The sequence below is a fragment of the Doryrhamphus excisus genome, chromosome 8 (genome assembly GCF_030265055.1).
Source record: "Doryrhamphus excisus isolate RoL2022-K1 chromosome 8, RoL_Dexc_1.0, whole genome shotgun sequence".
Taxonomy (NCBI): Eukaryota; Metazoa; Chordata; class Actinopteri; order Syngnathiformes; family Syngnathidae; genus Doryrhamphus; species Doryrhamphus excisus.
Window position 1 is genome coordinate 1517969 of NC_080473.1, and position 25038 is coordinate 1543006.

General features: G+C 42.4%; 2 protein-coding genes across 5 annotated transcripts; one reads left to right on the forward strand and one right to left on the reverse strand.

The window, feature by feature from the left end:
* Positions 1–218: 218 nt before the first annotated feature.
* On the reverse strand, positions 219–2042 carry opa3 (outer mitochondrial membrane lipid metabolism regulator OPA3). The gene is made up of 2 exons (XM_058080215.1): positions 1850–2042; positions 219–999 (listed from the first exon to the last, which is right to left on the reverse strand). Exons 1-2 carry the CDS (start codon positions 1989–1991, stop codon positions 671–673), a joined length of 471 nt encoding a protein of 156 aa, XP_057936198.1. The 5' UTR covers positions 1992–2042; the 3' UTR covers positions 219–670.
* Positions 2043–2412: 370 nt separating this feature from the next.
* ppp1r13l (protein phosphatase 1, regulatory subunit 13 like) lies at positions 2413–24006 on the forward strand. 4 transcript variants are annotated; one of them, XM_058080211.1, is made up of 14 exons: positions 2464–2564; positions 13742–13804; positions 15123–15185; positions 15263–15369; positions 16652–17183; positions 19120–19212; positions 19285–19373; positions 19620–19974; positions 20055–20491; positions 20565–20720; positions 20833–20966; positions 21092–21258; positions 21403–21596; positions 23145–24006. In XM_058080211.1, the coding sequence occupies exons 3-14, from the start codon at positions 15149–15151 to the stop codon at positions 23178–23180; spliced, it is 2337 nt and encodes a 778-aa protein (XP_057936194.1). In that variant the 5' UTR covers positions 2464–2564; positions 13742–13804; positions 15123–15148; the 3' UTR covers positions 23181–24006. The 4 variants fall into 4 exon arrangements, with proteins under 4 accessions (XP_057936193.1, XP_057936197.1, XP_057936194.1 ...); XM_058080210.1 differs by lacking the exon at positions 13742–13804 and having other exon boundaries at positions 2413–2564; XM_058080214.1 differs by lacking the exon at positions 13742–13804 and having other exon boundaries at positions 2413–2564; positions 20583–20720.
* The last annotated feature ends 1032 nt before the right edge of the window (positions 24007–25038 follow it).

Here is a 25038-nt window from a genome sequence, read left to right on the forward strand (position 1 = left end):
ATTTCTCTTTAATATGCTGCATTTGAGAATTTAAGGGAAGAATATTATTAAAAACATCGCCGTAAAAAACGCGGGACGCTTGAAGACGGGAAGTGACAGATTTTGCTCCTCATGAACTGTGGGTAATGTAGTCTTACAACTGGTTTTAGCGTACATTACTAATTGAAATTGTTTTGAGTCGCCCTCTTTGGATCAAATAATGAAAATATGTCTTCGAAAATATTTTATTGTCTTTATTTTTTATCTTGCAGAATTATTTAACAACCATTTTTTCTTTTATTACATCAAACAGCAAATGGTTTTCACAGTGACTTTGACTGAAATTCTGAGAGATTGGATAATATTCAAAGCAATCAGAAATGAAACTTCTCTCGAGTGATTAAAGGCCCACAAATGTCACTGTTATCATATAAATTAACCTTTGAAAGATTGACACAGTCCATTTTGTAATGAGCATGCAATATCAATCACACAAATACACTATGAATATCATAGCAATATCATAGAACAAGCTGCTCCAAATGTGAGCTAATTACTTGCAGCACACTGATGTTTCATCCAGCCTTCGGGAGAGTGGTCAGTGTGTGAAGTATTTGCCATCAGCCAGGCCATCACATGTTGTGTGTCCCTTCATTTACCTCTTTTACAAAAGTACAGCACCTGAAACAAATCACTTTTTGGTGGGTGCAGGAAAGGAGAGCAGTTGCCTGTTGACTTCTCTGAGCTGAGCGCTTAGCGTCTCTGTGGTGAAGGTGAGCTCTGCTATTTGAGTCTGTAGACCTGTGAGGGTCTCGGTGAGCTCCTCCTCCTTACGGCGCGAGTTAGCAGACTGCCTGCTGTACTCCAGCACCATGCATCCGCCGCCGATGAGGAAGACCACAGTCTCCCCCAGCAGCTCGGCGCCGAGCTCTGCCGCCGCCTCCTCATTCAGCGGCTTAATGGTGGAACCCCGAAACCCCATGATACGCATCTTTGTTCTCATCTCAATCCAGTGGTAAACTGTAACAAAGATGTACAAGTCATGCAGTCATCATGTAAACACACTGTAAATACACTCACTGGTAGTCATTAAGAAATTTTAAGAAATGAATCGCGTAGAAGCTGGATGAACTTAATTTTTTAGTCATTTGATGGATGATATCTATGGTGGCTGATCGGGCAAACGTCAGCAATTCCTCTTCCTGGGAAACGTCCATTGTGTTACTTCAAAATGCAAGTTACACATCTCTCAAGCAGTTGTTTTGGGAGGTTTTTGGGGCATTTTCAGGACTTTTCTTGTGGATTCGTTTTTTTAATCTATGAGCATTTATGCGATTGAAGTATTTTTAATATTCAAGGATTGGATCACTTGTTTGTTGTCACTGTGTTTTAACAGTTTGCCGTGTGCTGTCCGTCCATCCATCCACAGGAGTTATCTGTTAGCGAACGCCCACGTTTTATTTCAGTTGATGCCTGTATTTACCAGTCGTAAAGTATTTATTGTAATAAAGATACGTTAATATTACTTCCGTGCACATGTTAAAACAGATCATTTTAATCAGCTTAAAAAGATCGCTACAATACAAACAGGGTATGTACCAATATTGTTTTAATTACTATTAATGCCATTGTGGAGTTTTTATGTTATCCTAAGAGGCTAACATTAGCAAAGAGATGGATTGCTAAGTCCCACCCACTGCAACATTGCCCTATTACTGTTGGGCCGTCAAGTTAACACACGGCGCCTATTGGATAACAGGTTTACCAAAGTGCACTCTCATTGGTCCTTGGAGAATGTCGCCTGCATTATATCCGGGTGTTTGACACTGGAAGCTAGCGGTCACTAGACGCCCTTAACGCGGCTACTCACTTTGTGCCGGCGGCAGACAGATGTAACTTCTAAAAAAGTCACTCCTCCGGGCTCCTGCTTTTATCCGGTTGGCTATGGGCTTGCTCATTTGCTTCACTCCGAGGTAGAGGAGCTTCGCGATTGGGAAGGCACCGACAACCATCTTGGCGGAAGTGCTTCACATCTAGGGGCGGGGCGTGTTAAAAAAATCACATGGTTACCTTGGCGACCAATCACACGTTCCCTGGGGCATTAAGTGTCGTATTGTGATGACAAAATAATAATGAGCAAGGACTACATTCATTATGATGTTTTATTAAACGTACACACTATTTATACATTAGATAAACACACACACAGTTGCTTTGTCACTTCATTACTAAGACACAAAGTTGCATTTTGTAATATACTAAACAGGCTCTATATAAATTATTAATGTGCAAACGCATAGCAAGATTGTGAAGTAATAATGGCATAGTACATAAAGCGAAATGAACGAGCAGCATGCGGCCAGCTGTGGCTCAAACACCTGGCTCAGGTTACTGGCGTGCAGGAGAAGGAGGCGGACGAGGAGGGGCGGAACCGCGAGCTCCGGATGACTCAATGCCTGGAGGAGGCACACGCCGACTGGCTGCAGTCTACTTCAGGAAGACCAGAAGGAAAGTGCTCCAGGACCAGGACACGGAACTTTTTGTCTCTTGGCTTTCTAAGCGAGAAGATTTCCCCCTTCTTTGAGGTACGACACTACTCATTTGCTTTGTGTGCATAAGAAAAGAGTCGGTTCGTTGTCCTGGTAACTGTGTTAAGAATCCATTTTGGGTTTCTGCTTCAGTTTCCCAACGTGGGGGATTCTAGAAGGCGATGGGGGTGTGTTGGGCATTCTTCTCAAACTAATCCAAATCAGATGTTACTATTCCTGTCTGGGTTGCCTCACTGTCTGCAACCACAGGAGAAGTGCCTCGACTAGTTCCTGGGCTTTGCAGACACAGCAAAAGGCATTTAACCACAGTGGAAGTATAATTTCATCATCATTACATGTGTCTTGTGGTGAGAAGGACAGAAGGGATCGACATAGGGTTGCTTGAGGATGCTACAGCCTTTTAAGTTGAGGGACACAGACTTTGGCTTTTGTTGAAGTACCGAACGCGTACTGAGCACATCGGGACTTGTTTGGGGGGTGGGAGCTGACAGGGATTGACACGTATCCGCCATGTGCCAAAGCCTTCTCACCTCTGCAAGCAAATCAAACCTGCTTGTAGAATGTGAAAGTGGCGCGTGTCCAAGTCGCACGCGCTGTGCTGCAACTTGTTGCTCACGACAACACAAGCCGACACTTCTATCAGGGACTTTGTCACTTGACAAAATGCAGATGAAGCCAGCCATGTTCTATCCTACCAAAGATCGTGGCTATCCCAGCTGATGGAGGTCGAGAGGCAGGGCACGTATGGACTACGACCATTCAACCGTTCACACTCACATTCATAGTATTGGACCAGGGGTCGGCAACCTTTACTATGAAAAGAGCCATTTCACCCACTTGCCCACTAAAGAAAAATAGCCTGGAGCCGCAAAACGTTGTATGTTTAAAACAACATTGGAGGGGAAAAAAAAGACGAGTTGGAGTACTCTTGCTAGTACTGGAGATAAACTTTTGTTTTTAAATGAGCTCTAATTTATTTTTTAGAATCGTCAAATAACTCATTAATAATAATTAATAACTCAAATAACTCAAAGTATTACTCATTTCCCTTCATGTTAACCTGTCAGAGAGAACTGGATAGCATCCTGTCTGCTCATTCAGTCACCAGTCAGAACTCAGTCAGGATGCATTCATGGTCTCACACAAAGTTGGATTTTTGTAAACTCATAACAAAGACGTGCATTTTCACCACACGGGTGCTAAAAAATATTCAAGCATTGCAAAGGGAGCCGCAACAAAGAGGCTGGAGAGCCACATGCGGCTCTGGAGCCGCGGGTTGCTGACCCCTGTATTGGACAATTTACTTTAGAGCAGGGGTCTCAAACCCACGGCCCGCGGGCCACTAGTTTGAAGCCCCCGCCTTGCTATGAAAGTTTAATGTTAGTGCGGCCCGCGCAAGTTTGATATGGATGCTGTATGGTATCATGTACCCAGAATTTTTTTTCATGTTTGATTAATGTTCATGTTAAAGGTTAAATAACTGTTAATAGTTATCCTCCCTATCCGTGTGGAAGTGGTAAGTTTTTGGCTATTTAAGTTGAAAGGAAATAACTTGAAGGCTACCGTTTAGGTCGCTAGCTCTCTAGTTTGCGAGTTAGCATGTGTCTCAAGACCCTGCAGTTGCGCAATATGTTGTAAATAAAAAAGAGTATAAATGTGACTATAGTCGTGTTATAGTGGCTCTAATAATGCTTTGTTAATTTTAATCTGAAAAAAATAATTTGTTTACCCACCAACTATATGTGGTTTCTTAAGTTTTTATTATTTGACGTTTTATTATTATTATTATTATATTTATTTATTTATTACTGATTTTCTTTATTCTTGATTTGTTTATTTATTTTTCATCTTATTTTTGTGTAGAAAAATAAAAAGTAAGATATTTGAGAACAGTGGAATGTTTTATCAGAGCTTTTATTGTAGAAAATTGGAACCAAAGCGAAGTTTTAAAATTTTTTTTTGTTTTTAATAAATGCGTGTTTTTTTTTTTTTTGAAAACCTGATGCGGCCCAGTCTCACCCAGACCCTAGCTCCAGTGGCTCCCAAGTAAATTGAGTTTGAGACCCCTGCTTTAGAGTCTCCAGTTAACCTAACATGCATGTTTTGGGATGTGCCAGGACAAAACCCTCGCACGCACTGGGGGAGAAAATGCCACCTCCACACAGAGATGCCAAATCAGAAATTCCAAGTAGGACCTTCCAGATTTCCTGACTTTGTGGCCAACATGCAAACCACTAGTCCACCGTGCGGCCCAAAGCTAAATCATTCGGGTTTAAAGGAAACATGTTCTGGATGCCACAGCCAAGCTTGGAAGTCATGTTCCCCGTAGGAAGTGATGGAAATGTTCCGGAGTCAAACCATAAAAGCTCTGTTCTGAGCCTGTGATGTACATCCAGTTTTAGTGTAAGTCTGAACTAAGTCCGAAATTAACTCCTAAGTCACTCACTCATACACAGAAGAAGTGAAGGACATGTGAAATACACAAGTAAAAAGATTAAATACAAGAATTAAACTCATAAAAAGAATAAAAACTAATGGAATAAAATAAACAGAGCGTTTTGGAACTCCAAGAAATCCAGCTGCAATAGGTGCAGATACTGGAAGATCTAGAAAGCTTTCTGTGCGGGTTATGAGGTGTACAAAGGGCTGAAAAGGAGGTCCCCTTTTACAGTATTTTGTCATATTTTGATGCTTTTAAGCATTACCGGAACTTCCCTCCTGAGTGCATTGATTCACACAACATTGAAAGAAACGCTACACCAACTTTTAACGAGTTCTTGCTAGTCGCTAGCCAGTGTGGGGTGGCGAGGTGTTACTACACCGGTAAAGTAGTTCGAGTGGCCAATGTTGGTGAGCATGTCTTCTGTCTCTGAACCTCTCACGATGTTCACTTTAACTTACACGCTGATTAAGGCTTTCCTTTTCTTTGGCGCACTTCATGTTCTGTGCGTGGTGCGCGTACACAAACTTAATTTGTGTACGCGCACCAGGCAACTGCCAGCCCACGTAACACACACATGTGTTAGCAATGTTTCTTGTCAGCTAATAATAGTGATTTGACAAAGTTAAGCTTCTGCCGTTAGCTCTACAGACATGTACGTGTACAGTAAGCCCTCATTTGTCTCAGTTAATTGGTTTCAGACCCGACAAGTATATGGTTTTTAACATTATTTGAGCTCTCTAGACATGAACTAACACCCCTATAGTCACCATGACACCCCTGTTATGCAATATAGTAGACATAATAAGAAAAAATAAGACAAAAAGGAATAATAGAGACTCACACGTTAGCATTGGGAGAATTCCTTGTTGTTTTTCTTTATTTGTCTCATCAAGAGACAGCTACTTCCCCCTGGCCATCAGACTGCTCAATGCCAAATAAGCCCCTCTACCTTACTACATCATTATTATTTATTTTAATTATTTAAATTATTTGGGCAATTTACGGTTCACGCTGCACTTTACATTATGTTGTTCATATTTGGTGTCTATTTATTCTCCACATTATTATTATTGTTATTATTTATTATTACTTATCTTCTTTTGTGTCTGTTATATGGGAGCCAGGCAACGACATTTCGTTGGCAATTTCACTACTGTGTTTTTGTGCAATGACAATAAAGGAAGTCTATCTATCTATCTATCTATCTATCTATCTATCTATCTATCTATCTATCTATCTATCTATCTATCTATCTATCTATCTATCTATCTATCTATCTATCTATCTATCTATCTATCTATCTATCTATCTATCTATCTATCTATCTATCTATCTATCTATCTATCTATCTATCTATCTATCTATCTATCTATCTATCTATCTATCTATCTATCTATCTATCTATCTATCTATCTATCTATGTAACAATACTGACACCTAGTGACCAGTGTAGAATACTACATATCATCGCAACACCTTTGAATGTATATCTTCTGAATGCCCAGTCGTTTTTATGCTCGAAAATGCTTAATTTAGGCGAAAAGTATGTAATATTAGCTTGAGTAATAGGTTGTATTCAACCATGAAACAGCAGTAGTTTATTCATGAATATCTATTTTTGAAAATCTGTGAAACTGCTAAATTTGTATGGTGAAGTGGCGAGTGGATTATTACGGATTATGTGGCTTCATTAGCAATTGTGGAAATAATTGACATTTTATTGTTGTTCTAAGCCACCGCTAGTAATATATACTAGACGATGGTGTTGTTGTTGTATACTTTGGTTGGAAAACAATGTCATCTTGAGCCGGTGATTCCGCAGCATTAATTTATGGTAGCGCTTTCTCAACTGCCACAAGTGCAAAAACAAGTTACGCACAAATCACTGAGAAAGTTGGAGGCATACTTTTCCAGACAAATTTGGCCTGATCCTGAATAGTACCACCTTAGGGGCGTTCCGCTTGAAGGTGATGATACGTGGTTTGACGATGTAAAGTGTTTGGTTAGAAAGCTTTTTTATTGCAGTGTAAAATACACTCTTGGGAAAGCAAAAACCTGCAGTGGCAAACGAAGAACACATGTCTGTCCAAAGCCTTCAGGTTCTGATGTTGAGCCAGCGGGCCGGGTCGGGTGCTACTGGACTTTTGTCACCTGATTTCCTCGCTTCCACTAGAAGAAGCACACACGTCTAATTGGAGTTGGCTGCAAAGAGGAACATAAATGAAGAGAGACAAGCTGCAAATCTCAGTAATGGTCCCGCAGGCTTTGTTCTCTCCCTACGCCGAGCTGAAAGTGGATAGAAATGTCGAGCGTGTTGCTCGGGAGCTGAGAGATTCCTCAGTCGCACGCCGGTTCCAGAAGAAGCAGAACCAGCGGCATGAAAAGAAGGTGGGACAATGCCCTCCTGTGTTTGTGCACATCGGGAAAAGCTCGGCTTACTTTTTTTTTTTTCTTCCTGTTGTCGGCAGTCATGAATAGAATGTGTGCGTTGGTGCACGCACACACCGATGTTGTGTGTTCTATGAGGTAACGTGGAGCACCTCGCTGTTCACTGGAAGGGGGGGGGGGTTATTGTGAGGAGCTTGGGCGTAGCTGAGAAACTTGCACTCGCAGGAGTCTGGAACAAAGGTGAGTCATTTCTTGTTGAGTAGGTGACATGTCAGGATGGAGCTCGGTGATGTGGACGTCTGAGAATGAAGATTCGTGATTGACTTCTTTTTCTTTGGAATTGTATGCTTGCGTTACGACGGCGTATTAGGGACACATTGAACAAAAACCCTGAGATTTTGAGAATAAAGGAAATTTATGATTTATGATTATGCTCATTTTTTCAAAAATGAGCATTTAGATTAGCATGTGTAGTGTACTTGTCCCGACGAGGGTCACCTAAGTGAGACAGCTATGAAAAGGGGGGATTTATGTGACCTTTGGCCTTGGGCCAAGGTAATATTACAACTTTTTGTTCTTGTAAATTCATGACTTTTTATTTCTCATAAATGTATGAATTTTTTTTCTCGTGAATTTACAACTTTATTCTCGAAATCTTAAAATGTGTTGGCCCTAATACTCCGTATATGGTGAGGATCTTGATAAAAGTGTAAATATGATTTTTTTACAGTACACTTGAAGCAGCTGTATATAAATATACAATAAATTAAATATATCAAATACTAAAAATACAATTAAAATAGAATTAAAAAAAACAGGGGCGGCACGGCGGTGGAGTGGTTAGCGCACAGGCCTCACCGCTTGGAGACCTGAGTTCAATTCCACCCTCAGCCATCTCTGTGTGGAGTTTGCATGTTCTCCCCGTGCATGCGTGGGTTTTCTCCGGGTACTCCGGTTTCCTCCCACATTCCAAAAACATGCTAGGTTAATTGGCGACTCCAAATTGTCCACAGGTATGAATGTGAGTGTGAATGGTTGTTTGTCTATATGTGCTGTGATTGGCTGGCCACCAGTCCTCTCGCCCGAAGATGGCTGGGATAGGCTCCAGCCCCCCCGCGACCCTCATGAGGAAAAAGTGGTAGAAAATTAATGAATGAATAAAAAAAAAACACTGTAAAAATGTCCCAAGAACTAGATTTGGCCGCCGAAGACCAGGTCGCCCTGGCGCCCACCGTCAACTGAATCAAGTTGAAATATTAAATGTACTTAAAAAAAAGCATCTTATCGTCTGTATTCCAATATAAAGTCCAAACATGGCAATAAATACCTACAGAAAGAAAATTGTTGAAAATAGTTGTAAAAATACCCCACCCATTGGAGACAGTAAGTGAAGGAAGTTGCGAGGATGTGCGGGGGCCCGCTCAACGCTACTTGTTGCTTTAATTGAAATGTAGCGGTACTTGCGGCCGCCCTGACACCAGTTGAGGTTATATCAAATCAAACATGAAACTGTAGAGAGGACGGAAAAGGTCTCACTGATGATCTCACTGAAACAGGAAATCAAAGTAGTGAGAGTAGCAGGAGGTGACTGCTTGTTATCTTGTTGCCTTGCTAGGACGCTCCCTCCTACTGTATTCTGCTAGACTCATCATTATTGCCTTCAACCCTTCACCCCTCCCTCCTGTGTCCTTGTGCTCTCGGGTTACAGCAAATGAAAGCGTTTGTTTACAACATATTCTTCCGGGGAAGAGAAAGATGAATGTTTTTATCTTGTGACAAAGCGAGCCACATTTCTGTGTCCTACATTTGGCCGGGATACTCCTCTGGAGGATGAAGCAACAGGAAACTGTATCAGTGATTGACCATTCTTTTAAAAACGTCACGTTCCACACGACAGTTTGGACTTTTGCATTTGGCTTTTCTCATTCAGTCATATGAGAAATGAATCTGTATTAAGTTTGACCAAGCGAGCCACTTTCATGAATAAAACAGCAACGGGCCCGGATGGGAGCCTTGTGGGACGCCACGGCAGCCACTAAGGTTGCCATATTTGTAGAAGGATAATAGCTTCTAATGGAGCTGGCAACCATGGCGTGACCAGCTAATACTCGCTACATACTTAGCTGGGTTATCAAAGCAAAGGAAGGCAAAGACATACGTAATAGCAAAGATTGCATAAAAAAATCTTGACGTTGGAAGTATGAGCTAAAGTACTGCAAATGTATTTGTTGTTTGTTCGCCAAGAGAGATTGACCTTTTCCTTGTCTGTCATCTACGTGAATATTTAACAACAAAAAATATAACAGTAAAACATCTAAAAAAATAGTCCAAATATTGACGTAGAAATAAAAAATAATTATTTTTTGAAGTAAATTTTTTTATTAGGGTGTGGAAAAAGTTATATGTGAATAAAGTCATCATATTATGAGAAGAAATGTAATTTGAAATAATTGGAATATTTAAAAAAAACAACAGCAGCAATGGAAAAACAACAGCTGCACTTTTCCAACAATAAAGTCAAAATATTAATAATATTAGATATTAATAAGGAAAATAAGGTCAATAGCACAGAGTTGAAATATTAAAGAAAAATATGTTTTTAGAGTAATATTATGAGAAATCCAAAACAAAATAAAGTTGTAAATTTTTTGAAAATTTGGTTGAGAAAAAGTTCTAATATTGTGGGAATAAAGCCAAATATTGCAGGCATGAAAAAAAAGAAATGGGGAAAAAACTGCTGCGATTTTATGAGAAAAAAGAAAAATGTTGTATTCTAACATGAAAAAGTTACCATTTTAGGAGAATAGACTCAATGGGGGGGGGAAACTAATGTCATTTTAGTAGCGTGGAGTTAAAATATTAAAGAAAAACAAACAAACCAAAATGAAGTTGTAATGTTTGGAAAATCTGTCACTAATTAGTCAAAATTTACCAAAAATATTTAGAGTTTATTATTTTTTAAGGCAAAAAAAAGGGTGAAAAAGAGCAAAGGGTGACGTTGACACTAATTCTAGGCTTTTTCAGCTAAATAGACAAAGATGAGGTATATATTTTTCCTGAAATATATCTAACTTCTTAGCATATCTTTACAAAATATCTTTACAAAAGTTGCACCCTTTCATTTTTCACTATGTGGTCCTCGCAGGAAAAACGACACATTTTTTGTGACTTGCCCAACAATCCACAGATTGAGTCACATTTCATTCCAGTAAGTCAAAATGTCAAAGAACAAACTAAAAAAAAACAAAAAGTCATCACAGACGAGAGCAAACAGAAGCTCAACAAGGCTTCCAGTAAGCATGGGGGCTGGGGGGGTGGGGTCAGTTCATCTCTGACCAGGAAGTGGAGCGATTGGCCTTAACGTCCATCCTGACTGGCGCAATTCAAGAGCGTAATCTGCTTTCTGTGAGCTGCTCTTGACAAGCACACAAGTCAAGCATGTGAAGTTGAATTCCTGACAGGGAGGAGCACTGAGGAATGCCACACACACACACACACACACACACACACACACATGCACACACACATGCACACGCACAACAGGACAAGCGGTGCTTATCGATGGCCTTATATAACCTGTTTTCCTTTGGGTCTGGCTAATGTTCAACAGGAGCTGCGTCCACCAATGCCTGTGACGGCTGTCAGTCATCGCTCCAGCTTGTTTGGCTGCCGGGAAAATATTTTCATCAACGAGATGTGTCATTAGTAGCAATTACCAAAATAAAGGTCACTTCATGAAGTTAACTTTAGTGCAGATGACGTTGGCTGGATTCTTTGCAACGTGATGAAGAAAGGAGGAACATCACATGCTAATAAGAAATCATTTCTTTTTGCCAACTGTGCCGCACTTTTAACATTCCTAAAGGGGAACTACTGTATTATGCTCATTCCCGCCCCCTGTATTGAAGTGTGGACTCCTATAGAGCAGCTACACACAATAACCAGCACAGAAAGCTTCCTAGATCTTCCAGAATTTGCACCTATTCCAGCTGGATTACCCAAACGGTCTGTTTGAATTTATTCCACCCACTCTGCTGTGATCAGTCACACTCCCAAGTGCTCCAGACTACTTATGGACTACTGCTAAAACTCAATGTTGTGGGTTTTCCTTTATTATCAACTCCAAAGTTGATAATAAAGGAATAAACCCTTTGGAGAGCTACTTAAACGTGGGTAGGAGCGACTGGAATGTAGGCACCACTGATGCCATGGAGCTCAGGAGAACCGAGACGTGAGGGTGCTGCGTCCACCTCGCCTGCCCGAGGGGGAGTACTCATTGTCGGGCACACTTTGTCAAAGCACAGCTGGTGCCATGAAGCTCAGAAACCGGACGTGAGGGCGACGCGTTTACAAAGTGCAGACAATCTTGGCACAACATCGGTAGCGGAAATGTGGTCATTACACGTGTTTTGCGGGATTAGCCGTGTTCCAGACACTGGTGAGCTGGTAATTTGCAAACATGCACATAAGACGTTGCACACTCTATAATGCTACATAGACAACCGCTTACTTACACAAAATAAACATGGGGCTAACATGGTGAAATCTTCCACAAGAGTGCAGCAGAGCAGGGGGGGAGAAGGGCAGGCGTACCCTGGTACGCCCATATAAGGAAGTTTGGATCCCTGTGACGAAACCGAGCGTTCAGAACCATCCCAAACTTCTTTCAGGGCTCACTTCCAAATGGGGAAACCTCATTATTTGAAACTTTGGCATGGTTTAACACAGGAATACAACATTCTAACTACATTTAGAGGTCAGAAAAGTGGAAAAGGCATCATTGGTCCCCTTTAACAAGAAATATGGGGCCAATAAGTGAGGCTCATTTAACATTCTTGACAGCCATGCAAGTGTAAAAAGAAGTGAAGCCTTGTGAGTAATTGGACAGTTTTAATGAAAGCGAGTTATAGAGACGCCCATAAAACCTTGCTAGCTTGACGTTTACATCCTATCTCTGCTTTTCAAGAAAATAATGAATACCCGATGGCTGTTTTGTGGTGGGAAAAAAACTTCATTTCATGTGGAAGTGGTACATTTTTGCCTTCTTCACCCTTCTTCCCGACTCCCTTTGAAACACTTTATGTTAGCTCTTGGGTCCCTATACAAAGAATAATAGGAGCACAAAAGTGACTATAGGGGTGTTATTTCATTTCTACAGGGTTTTAATCATTTTAAAACCTGTATTTAGAAAGTCGTAAACAGGTTTTCTATGCTCTAATTATGAAAATGTTACATTTATTAATATTGAATCCTACTCAGGAAATTCACTGACCGCGGTCGGGTCTGGAAGCAATAAACTGGGATAAATGAGGGATGACTGGATAAGTATGTACTGTATGTACAGGTACTAGTTATACTGTATATAAGTTTCACTTTTGCTTGTCACGGCAACGTGGTGTGTTCAAAGATCATCAACCAAAGTGCGAAATCTCAATGCTTGACCAAAAAAAACATCAGTGAAGTGTACCGACAAAAATTGTGGCTTTTTCTATTTGTATTATCACATATTTATTTCTCAATTATTACCAACTTATGGTGAATGAGACGTGTTTTTTTTTTTTTTACCACGGAAAGAAAACACGGCCCTGATTTGCAGGACCGTGAACGTTGAATCTGGTTTCATTTGTTGATTCTTTCATTCACTCCAGTAGTGATGTACGTTGCTAGGAGGCACGTACGCAGACAGGTTTCAGGGCCAAGTACACGGCAGAGATATTCATAAACGTTCACTTGGCTAATACTCACAGAAAAGTCTATTTGTCATGTGATCCCATTACTAGCGCTTCAGCTGGTCGGCTCTACGCCAAGTATACTCCAGTCTGTATAATCAGCCCGCTAAAAGTACAGCAAACCCAACTTATTTGGAGTTGAAAATGAGTATGGAGGAGACCACATGTCCACATCTGCGTCCTAAGTCAACATCAACATGGTCAACATGGACGCTGGCCATGTTGGTGAGCGCAGCCAGCGGGTTAGAAAGGCAAACATGTAAGAGACTAAGTGTGTTTTAATAACACGGCCGCGTCACAGCAGCCCAGTGATGGCCTTGCGAGGAAGCGGAGCCCATTGCATTGTGGGCGTTGTTGCTTGGTTTTTGGAAGGCAGGAAGTGCCACAGCCTTTGTGTGCGTCATCTAACGGAAGCATTGCTACTTGCACGTGACGGAGGCCAGGGGGAAACCGAATGTTTTCCAACCAGGGCCACATAGTGAAAAAGGAAAGGATTATTACTATCAAATTCATTCTTTGCTCTGTTTTTCCCCCATTTTTGCTGTCTTTTTTTTAGATTTCAACTTTCATTTCAAGATATTTTTTCTTCTCATAATATGATGATTTTATTCCCATAATATTTTGACTTTATTCCCTAACCTAATTTTCCACAGCCTGGCGCAGCGCCGCGCACCCACGCCTCCATCCCCACAAGTGTCAAAGAGGGAGGAGAGAAGGTGTGGAAAGTTTATTATGATTTTTTCCTTTTAATATTTCAACTTTGTGCATCTAAAATAACCTTATTTTCCAAATACTTCCACTGACTACTTAAATAATCGTTATAAACCGTTATATATAACGTTGTATTTATAATATTAAGATATGACATTATTCCCAAACCTAATTTGTAGACAATATAACTGTTTTGTTTCTCATATGATAACTTCAAAAAACATTTTTATATTTAAACTCCATGTTACTAAAATTACATAATTTTGCCTGAAATTATTACAAATTTATTCTTGTCAAATTGTGATTTTTTTTTCATGGAGGAATACAACTTTTTCCTGTCATATTTTGAACTTATTTTTGTAAAATCACAGCTGTTTTTTTTTTTTTTTTCATTTTTTGGTGTTAAAAAAAAATAATAAAACTATTTAAACTGTCTAGATTTTCTTCTCTTAATTTAAACATCATTACCATAATATCTTGACTTTATTCTCATAACTGACTTTCCAAAAATTACAACTTTGTTATTTCGTTCTTCATAATATTGTGACTTTTTTTCTGTAATATATTTAAACTGTTTGCTTCTATACTTCATTATATTATGATATTATTCTTGTAAAAGTGCGACTTTCTTTCTCTTAGTATTTTTTTTGTAGTTTTGATTTTAGATGATATTTTTAGAACATTAAAAAACAGCCACGGGCCGCAAGTAACCGCAGGCTGCAAATTGCACACCCCTGCTCACGGGTTTGACTGACTTACGAAACAACGTATTGTTGTCTCTGTAGCTTCCTGGTCGGTCTGAAAACACACACCTAGGTGGAACATTAGCACCATCTCAGAATCAGAATCAGAAAAGGTTTATTGCCATGTATGATCAAACACATACTAGGAATTTGTTTTGGTGTAGTAGGTGCATACACATCTATTAAAAAAGAATGAGAATACAAAATATGAAATACAAAATATGAAAATACAAAATATACAGAATAACAGTATAAATATATGTACACAGTCTGTTTTTGTTTGTTATTCCGGAAGTGCAGGCTGATTGTTTCTGATAAAGCTGCGAGGAATTTTAACTGTCAAAGTCGAGCTCGGAACACCTGCTATCACAAAAGCATGAGTCAGCAAACTGGAAAGACGGCCGCGTCTGGAAAAGGGGCCCCGCCGAGGCCCCCCGACGCTCGTTAATGAGTCACTACAGACTTTGTGTTGGTCACGCCTGCTGTCACTGTTTGATGACATGTGCGCTAAGAGAAGATGGTGCTACACACCTCATTTGGTGTCCGAATCTTCTTCAAATAGTCTTGTTTTGTTTTGCAGGAGCTGAGCACCGCCGCCTCCCAGCCATGGCTTCTCAGGCCAGCTACGGTCGCAACATGCTGTGTAAGCGCTCCCTGAGATCTCCACCTCGAGCTCAGCTGCTTCCTCCTTCTGCTAACTGTCTGTGCCGTCTTCTCCAGTCCAGACCATCGACAACGACCTGAACGCATCGCTGGCTACCGCAGACGAGTTGTCCAAAGAGTTCAGCTCCCTGCTGCAGGAGGCCTCGAGTACCAGAAACGCACAAGTATGGATTCATCACAGGAAGTCCACATAAAGACGCAAAGAAACATCACCACTGTGGACAAGACATATCACACCAAACAAACACACTTCACCCAGAAATCATACATCCACCGACACCAGGGGGTCCAAAGTGCGGCCTGGGGGCCAATTGTTCCCCATGGCTGTTTTCTGGTTGGCCTGTGGTGCATTCTAAAGATATAACATAACAAGAAAACAAAAAAAAACAAAACAGCTAAAATGGAAAAATAATCAGTAATCAAAATATTACAAGAAAAAAAGTTATAAATTAACTACAAAAAGTCATCATTTGAGTGTCAGAGTTGAAATATAAATGCTTTATTTAAAAAAGACAAACAAAATAAAGTTGTCTTTTTTATTAGTTTGAGGCAAGAGTGAAAATATTATGGGTGTAAAGTGCAAATACAAAGTGAAAATATGGAAAAAAGTTATAGTATTGCAAGATGAGAGTTGAAATAGAAACATTTTTAAAAACAGCAGAAAAGAGCCATAGTTTTATGACAATAAAGTCAGACAGAGAAAGTCATATTATAACAGGAAAAAAGTAGCAATTAGAATAAACATGCTATTTTCTGAAAAAAATAGCAATAAAGTAGCATAGAGTTGGAATATTTAAAAAAATTAATTATCATATATCACAATATTGTTATTATAAACTAAAATTATTTATTTTTCCTCTTTTTTTTATTACAAACAAATTTGCAGGATTTATTTTCTATGAAGAAATATATATATTCATTCATTCATTTTCTACCGCTTTTTCCTCACGAGGGTCGCGGGGGTGCTGGAGCCTATCCCAGCTGTCTTTGGGCGAGAGGCGGGGTACACTTTGGACTGGTCACCAGCCAATCACAGGGCACATATAGACAAACAACCATTCACACTCACATTCATACCTATGGACAATTTGGAGTGGCCAATTAACCTAGCATGTTTTTGGAATGTGGGAGGAAACCGGAGTACCCGAAGAAAACCCACGCATGTACGGGGAGAACATGCCCCCGAAAACCAGGCCCCCGCTGGACAAAATTTGGACACCCCTGATCTACACTGTATGGACAAATGTTTTGGGACGCAGCTGTAATCAGTGAATGAACCAGTCAAAGGTTGGGTTTGACTACCTCCTGTTGGCCGCCGCCCATAAACACATTACTTTACACTACCTGTCGCTAGAATCGGACCCATGTCCCAATACTTTTGTCCACATAGCAGACACTGACCCAGAGTCAGCCTAGAAGAGCTTATCCATGTATTTGTGTGTGCAGATCCCCCCACAGCCCACCGTGACGGTGTCTAGCCCGTCCAACACGTTGAGGGGGTCCAGCAGTTGGAGCAACGGCGCCCCCACCTCCGTGCCTTACACCGCCACCGCAGCAACCCTCCACCCAATGGACTCAATCATCTCCATCAGCAAAAGCGCCCCGACCTCCCCGGCGCACTCCATCAGCCCGCTCTCCTCCCCCAAGATCAGCAGGGCGCACTCTCCCCTCCCCCGGGGCGGCCCCGACAGCTACTCGTACCGCCAGATGAGCCCCAAGCAGTCGCCCGGCAGCCCGAGGCGGAGCTCACCATCACGCTACGACAGGAGCCCCCGCGGCTCGCTGAGTTACGGCGAGAGGAGCCCCTCCCCGAGCCCCACTGCCGCCTCCCACCTCCCCTCACCCGTTCACCTGAACCCCTACGACAGCGGGCAGATGGGTCACAGGTCGCCCCGGCCCGACAGAGGCCCTTCCCCTTTGTTGTTACAGCAACCGCAGGCAGACACGCTTCAGAGACATTTTCTTTTCAGGCTGCCTGGTGAGTACTCTCTTTCTGGGGCGGGTCAACAGGATGTTTGTGTCCAGTGGATCCCGTTCAAAGACTGAATTATCCTACAGCGTCTTGATCCTGTAGCTCTTTGCCGGGGGCTAAACGGGTGACTTGCAATTGTCTACCAAAGCGCTAGGGGGCAGTGTTTTCCTGACGGGGAGCAACCGCAACTCTGTCTGACTAGCTATTTAGCTTCCTGTGTAGTCATGGCTTGACTTGGAACTAAGTGCTGTGGAACTTCACTCACTTTTCTTGTACAGGGTGGTCCGAAATCGCTCGTATTCCTCATTGTTTGACATTGTTTCTGTAGTTTGTTTGGGTGATAAAAGGTGGACTGCCAAAATGGCATCTTATTGGAGGGCAGCGGGGTGTGCGGGGTGGGTGCACTCAGGGGCTACGGGGGTCGGGGCCAGGTGGGTTAACTGGCGGGGGTTGGTGGTGTGCTTCAGCAATGTCCCGGGGTTTTGCCGGGGTGTCCGATGTTCCCACTCTTCTTTTGTTGTTTTGTCTTATGTAAGATTCTGTGATTATATGTGTGGAATAAACCACTTATTGAATTGGTAACTGCTATGGCGTGGAGAAGGGGTAGGATTTAATAAGCTTTGCTAATGAGGTGTTGTGTGTGTGCATGTATGTGTGTATGTACTATGTGTATATACGTATATACACTACCGCTCAAAAGTTTGGGATCACTTGGAAATTTATTTTGGCCAGTCTGAGATATGGTCTTTTTTGGCAGTCCTACTATGAAGTCCAGCATCCTGAAGTCGCCGCTTCACTGTTGATACTGACACTGGTGTTTGATGGCTACTATTTAGTGCAGATGTGAGGCATCTTTGTCTTAAACTACACACTCTGTCCACTCTGGCGTTTTTCTGTCCTTGTTAGACCCAGTTTGTGCTGCTCTCTGAAGGGAGTAGTTAACAGCATGGTAAGAGATTTTAGTTTTTTTCTAATCATCTATTAGCCTTATAAAATGATGAACTTGGATTAGCAGCCATACCAGGAGATTGATGCAGAGGACTGACAGTTGTTGATAGTAGGCCTCTATGCAAAAATGTTGATCGTTCTTTAAATATCATCTGATTCATTTTAATTGTTTGTGAAATGGATGAAAATGTTTGTGAAATGCATGAAAATTTGTTTTTCTTTGGAAAACAAAGACATTTGCAAGTGATCCCAAACTTTTGAGCGGTAGTGTATATATGTAGATATGTGTGTATGTATATGTGTGTATGCATATATATATAAATAGATATTGTAGGTGTATATGTGAGAAAGAATAATGTAACATAGTATGCATGTTTGAAATAAATTAAGAAAAGAAAGAAAAAAAAGAAAGAAAAACTAGGCGATAAAAGGGGGAGAGCAAACAGAAGAACAAGGGGGGAGGAAGAAATCAAACAATTCCAAACTATGCAAGGAGCATGGGGGAGTACAGTGTGGGACTGGCAAAAAAAAAACTTGGCTACATAAGCACAAATAAGCACACTTTACAACACAAGAACTCAAAGACTTGCACTAAAGGAGGGGCAAAGATGGTAGTTCCAGCACAGGCCAGAAGGCATATTTCAACCCCGCCTGATAATTGGCTGTTTAGTTCGATAAAAATGCTTTGGGGGTTTTAATCTTCCTGAAAGCAATCAATGCAATGTCACGACATGACAGCAAGGGTTCGGGTTGCTTAAGAGGGCGGAGTCACTACCAGATTCAAGAGACATTCCTTGGTTGTTTGGATGCTGTGGAAAACTAATTTTGCTCATAAAAGTGAGAGAGAAAGAGAGCCGTCAAACGGGTTTGCAACAAAGACAGGAAGAAGACACACTTTTCAAAGCCAGCCAACCCACCCAAAATTTGATGTGCGCACATTAAATGCTACACCCATCATCATTTTTTTTTCTTCCTGTTTTGTAACCTCCTCTAGATGAGGGCACGCAGAGGCAAAAGAGTCCTGGCAAGTGGAATGAGACGGATCTGGACATGTCCTACGACAGCAAGCCTCACCACACCTATGACAGTTAGTCCTCCATTTTTTACTGCAGGACAACAAAACGAGCGAGGAGTCTCACCGCGGCCGCTTGTGTTGCAGAAAACGAGTGGATAAGATCGTCAGTGCCGAACAGCAACTGGAAAGAGTCCAACCTGGATGGCCCTCCTCCGGCGCCCAGCCCCAAAAAGGTATGACACCCCTTGTTTCGACGGTGATGGTTCTTTCATCTGCTAGTTATGTCTTAGGGTTATGGTCATATTAGCCAAACCACAAAAGAAAAATCGGGCTGATACTGTGTGGGTGTGGGATTGCAGTCTGTGTTGCAATGGTAACTGAACCTGGGAGTGTTTGACGGTGAGGCAGTCGGCGATTGTTCGGTTCCGACATAAAAGAGAGCCGCAGTTACCACAAGATTGTCTTTGTCTCCTTTCCAGAGTCATCGCTCTCAACCTCCCCAGTTCTCCTACGGTTCCCTGTCCCGGAATACCCGGGTGTCCGTACCTCCCGACGTCGCATCCCCAACCCAGCTTCATCCATACCCTCAGCCCATTATCTCCCGCATTTCCATCCCGCCTGTTTCCACCCAGTCCCGTCAGCGCAGGCCCATCCCGCTCTCTGTCATCATGCGTCTCCAGAACCCTCACTGGGGCGGCATGTCTTACCGTTCCCCCGGAGACTCCCGGGAGGTACCCTTCCAGCCTGCGGTGTCCAGGAACTTCTCCAACCAGCCGGGAATCCAGACCCCGCCGCAGCCCCCTGAGCTGAGACAACCGGCGGTTTACAGCGATGGTAAAACAACCAAGCAAACCATAAGGCTAAAAATAGCTGAGCATTCCTTTTCTAATGTCTTTTGTAATCCATCTTGGCAGCCTTGAATCCGGGTGATATCGATGCAGAACTGTCCCGACTGGACTTAGTTCATCACATGCCAATGATCAATGAGGGCGAGCAGAGCATGCAGGCCCCACCCCGGCCCCTCAGCCCCACCAGGCTTCAGCCTATGGTGGCTCCAGAGGCCCAGAGCCAGGAGATCCCCGATCTGGAGGAGGTGCTCCGTCTCCGAGCAGAGATCCCCCGGCCCCTGAAGCGGCGGGGCTCTGTGGACCAGTTGCGGCCCCTGAAGAAGGCCTCCCACTACGAGCCCAACCAGTACAAGAACCTCATCAACAAGCTATTCCAGCGCAAGGGCCGCCGACACAAGGGCGAGCAGGGGAGCGAGACCAGCAGCTCGTCGGAGGGGGAAGACAACAGCGCCGCTCTTCCTCCACCAGCTCCCCCCCAGACCTCCTCCACCGAGGACAGCAGAGTGAGAAAAAACTCCTTTTCAATCTTTTATGTCTTTGTTTCCATCAGCACATCAGCCGCATTTTCTCTCAAAGTCCTTCTTTCTGTTTCAGAACTATCATTCCATCCTGCGTCGGTCCAACCGGGACCGCAAAAGTTCTGGGAGACGAGCTCGCCTGAGCCCGCTGGTCCTAGCGCTGGATGGGGCACTCATGGGCGAGCTGGAGACGGTGCAGCGGGCCATACAGGAGGTGAGCCTGGTAGTACTGTTGCTAATGCTAATGATGCTATAACATCTTCCAGTCTTTTGGGTGGACCTTGCTCTGTGAATACAATACAATTGTCCGCCGTCTGTATTCCTAGATGCAAGACCCGAGCCAGCCTAACGACGAGGGCATCACCGCCCTTCACAATGCGATCTGCGGGGGCCATTACAACGTGGTGGACTTTCTGGTTCGTATCGGGGCCAACATCAGCTCACCAGACAGCCATGGATGGTAACGCGTCTGCTTTTTGACTGCACTTTATCACTCCAAGTAAACCATACTAATAGTTAGCATTGACCCCAGTAAGTAGCCTCCTAAATCCCATCTAATCTGTGTCATGATGCCTCTTTTGGAAGGACTCCGCTACATTGCGCCGCATCGTGCAATGACCGACACTTGTGCGAGTTCCTGGTGAGGAACGGCGCGGCTGTCATGGCCATGACGGAGAGCGATGGTGCCACCGCCGCCCAGAAGTGCGACCCTTATGCCATTGGCTTTGAAGCGTGCGAGACTTTCCTTAGAGGTGAAAGTCTTCAAAATCAATAGTGTTGTCCAATATTGTGCCCAATATACTCATATATTCAGGTAGTATTTAATAAAAAAATATATCAAACATTTTAATTAAAATGTAAAAATATTCATGTTGTATTTAATGTTGTGGTGTCAGGTGTGGAGGAGGTCATGGGCATCGAGAACAGCGGCGTGCTGTACGCTCTCTGGAGCTACCCGGCTCAGGCGTCTGATGAGCTGAGCTTCCGAGAGGGAGACATGGTCACCATCCTGCAGAAGCACAACGCCTCCGACTGGTGGTGGGCCTCACTGTGCGGCCGCGAGGGCTTTGTGCCCAGCAACTACTTTGGCGTAAGATGCTGCTCAACGCCATACAGTACATGCTATAATTGACCTAAAATGCAAAGAAGATGATATTGTTAATTGGAAGCTGATGCCGATTGTAAGCAACAATACGATCACAAGGCTAACACGCATGACTTTCACAGCCACAGCTCAACGGCTACGCTTTAAAGCGCATGCAGAGCTAAAAAAAAAAAAAAAAAACTTTAGGAGGTTGCCTACAGCCACAGCTGTTTAAGGGGACCTATTATGCTTTGATTATTATAATTCTCGTGGTAAAGGATGCAACGTTTAAGATAATGAGGATTGTGCGTTTGGAAGTGAGCACTGAAAGAAGTTTGGGATGGCTCTGAACGCTCAATTTCAGAGAGTTTTCCGACTCAATAGCCACGTTTACATGGACCCAAATATTCCAATTCTATTCGGGTTATTTGCTCAAACGGAAAGAATGTAACCTTTGTATACGCCTCATTCCGAAAGAAAAGTGCCAATCCGAATGAATATATATAATCGGATTCACAGGGGTGGAATATTCCTTTGCCCAATCCGATTGAGGTATCTTGTACTCGCTCAATCGGAAAGTTGTCAGGGTGCGTTCTTTCTAACACGCAGACATCTCTCAGGTTTTCAAAATGGCGGCGAGCAGTCATCACTGGACCACAGCGGAAAGTTCGTTTTTGATACAAACTTTAAAATAACTGAACGTTCAAGTTAAAAAAAAAGTTAAAAAAAAGCATAGCAACTGTCCCAACAACTGTGGTAATCACACTGTTGTCCGCCATCTTTGATGAATCACGTGATGTTGTTTTACTGCGCCCACTGACTATTCCGTTTGATTAGACAGGAGATTGGAATATTCCTTTCCATGTATACGCTGTTTTCTGGTGCGTCATTCGGAAAGATTCCATTCGAAAAGAGAAAAATCTCCTCATGTAAAAGTGGCCACTGTGACCGGACATCCTTATATGGGCATGCCTGGGTACAAGCTGAATGGGACCAATCAGAACGGAGTGGGCGTGCCCGGAGGCGGGTCATTGGCAGAATAAATGAAAACAGACCGTTTTGGAAAACCAAGGAAATACAGCTGGAATAGGTGCAGATTCTGGAAGATCTAGAAAGCTTTCTGTGGGAGTTCATGGTGTGTGGCTGCTCTATAGGAGTCCACAGCTCAATAAAGCCAGTGTTTCTTGGCTGGTGCAATTAGACAGCCCTTTTGTAGACCACGCATCCGACGACTATAGGAGATGTCAATTGAACAGGGGCGCGAAATGGCGCTTTTACCAAATGTCGAAATGCCAAAAATGGTCGTCAATGTAGAAACGGAGGACGTGTACAAGTTCATAGACACAAGCAGTCCAACACACTCACATGACTTCCATACATCACATCCGTAACTTGACAAGCACTTGAAATGCACGTGTGTTATCGCCATCTATTGGCCTGGCATGCATACTACACTATTTATTTGTTTTGGCTACATTGCTGTTTAGGTAAAAAACGGTTAATTGATTCTTTATGAGAAAATACTAATTATATTATTCTGCTTGATTTTCCCAGCTTTTCCCAAAGGTGCGGCCCAAGTCTCTGTCGTAAATGTGGACCACTCGCTTGAGCCAAGATGCTGATGTGTTATAAAAGTGTGTTGGAATTGTGTGTGTGTGAGATGTTTGAAGGACATGTTTCAGTATTGTTTATTGTGTTACTTTGCTGTGGGTTGTTTTTACAACCGTTCGAGAACTTCCTGTCACATGTTTGCAAAAAGGAAGTTAGCATTCGGTCCAAGCACAGTGCTCAGACAGAAACACAATCATACTTCGATTTTCCAGCGCCCCAGTTTTTGTATAATTGTTTTTTGTTTTTTTTGTCAAAATTTTCTCCTGGTAACAAAACTGTTTGCCGTACCCAAACAAAGTACCCTACACGACTGCTAAATAACCCACCATGGGGCTAAATAAAGTTTCAGTGCCAGCAATTTGATATAAAAGGTGAGAAAATATGATCGAATTGAAGAAAGAACTCTAAGTATTAAGACGGCATACCGGCCACACCTCCTCTCCCTCCACTCCTCGCCAACTTCGCTGACAATTATTTCTCTGTTTTCTTATTTCAGCAACCTTCCCTGTACCTTCCCTGTTAAAATGTTTAGTTTGCACCCACAGAGGCCAAAAAAGAATGTGTGTGTTCTGTGACTTTAAAATGTATTTTTGTTGTGTGTATTTCCACTGCTTCATTGGAGATGGTTGGTTGTATAATAATAATAATAATAATAATAATAATAACAATATACACTTATTCACACTAGGTAAACGTCATTCCCTGCAATGGTTAATTTAATGTGCAATGTCCATCCATGGCCACTAGGCGGTGTCATGTCATCAAGTATTAAAATGTCTGCTTCTGAACGCTTCAAGCTTTGTGTTGTTCTTCTTATAGAGTATTTTATTTTATTTGTATTTTATAAGAAACCTTATATATATATATAGGACACCATTAAGGTGATATACAGTAGAGGGTCAGAAGGAACCACAAAGAGTATCACAAGTATCATGTAGAGCAGGGGTGCTCACACTTTTTCAGCATGCGAGCTAAAATGACCGAGTCAAAATGATCTACCCACTACAAAAATGCAAAACATCTATTTATTGTCAAATGTATTGAGGATTATTTGTACGTACAATGTATGCTGATGTACCTTACATAACCAAATGAGCCAATATTGCAAAACACACATAATTAACTATTAACATTTTTTGTAATGACCTGAGTTTACTTTGATGACTTGCACTGAATTGAACCAGCCAGGGATGCATAGTCCGGACAGTAGCTGCTGATAGCCAGCCTCAAGCACACTTCCAAATGTTTATCAGTCATGGATAATATCCGTATCATAATATCCGTATAATATTCCATATCCGTATGGAAGTGATATGTTTTTTGCCTTTTTACTTGGTCCAGTTTTTGCCTTTTTACTTGGTCCAGCTCCTTCACTCATTTTAGTGACCATAAACTTTAGCGAGGGCTTAAAATCTCACAATTCGCCGACTAGCTTAGCACTTTGCATCGTTGTTTACGCATGAGCGGTGACCTAAAGGTCAAAATTCAGTTGTCATCTGACTGGTTGTCCTGTATGTCAATCAAGTAACGGGGATGGATGATAGGCTGACATCGTAAGTTCTGCTGCACTTAGAGACGTTGTTTGATTTGATTGGTCGCCCGAAGGGCAACATTCAGTTGTCATCTGAATGGCTGCCCTGTATGTCAATCAAGTGACGGCATTGATGCTGGGATGATATTTTTTTAATGTCACGCCGCGATCGACCAGCGATCGACCAGTACCACCTCCGCGATCGACCGGTAGATCGCGATCGACTTAATGAGCACCCCTGATGTAGAGGATGCGGTCCACTCCTCCATTATTTAGACAATGTTTACACGTGTGCTTGTCTAGTAG

Bases quoted from the DNA above. Each gene is read 5' to 3' on its own strand.
- ppp1r13l (XM_058080210.1), top strand. From the start codon at position 15,149: ATGGCTTCTCAGGCCAGCTACGGTCGCAACATGCTGT. The intron at 19,213-19,284 runs GTTAGTCCTCCA...CTTGTGTTGCAG, and splicing joins GCCTCACCACACCTATGACA to AAAACGAGTGGATAAGATCG. The intron at 20,492-20,564 runs GTGAGAAAAAAC...TTTCTCTCAAAG, and splicing joins CCTCCACCGAGGACAGCAGA to TCCTTCTTTCTGTTTCAGAA.
- opa3 (XM_058080215.1), bottom strand. From the start codon at position 1,991: ATGGTTGTCGGTGCCTTCCCAATCGCGAAGCTCCTCTACCTCGGAGTG. The intron at 1,000-1,849 runs GTGAGTAGCCGC...TCTTTGTTACAG, and splicing joins CTGTCTGCCGCCGGCACAAA to TTTACCACTGGATTGAGATG.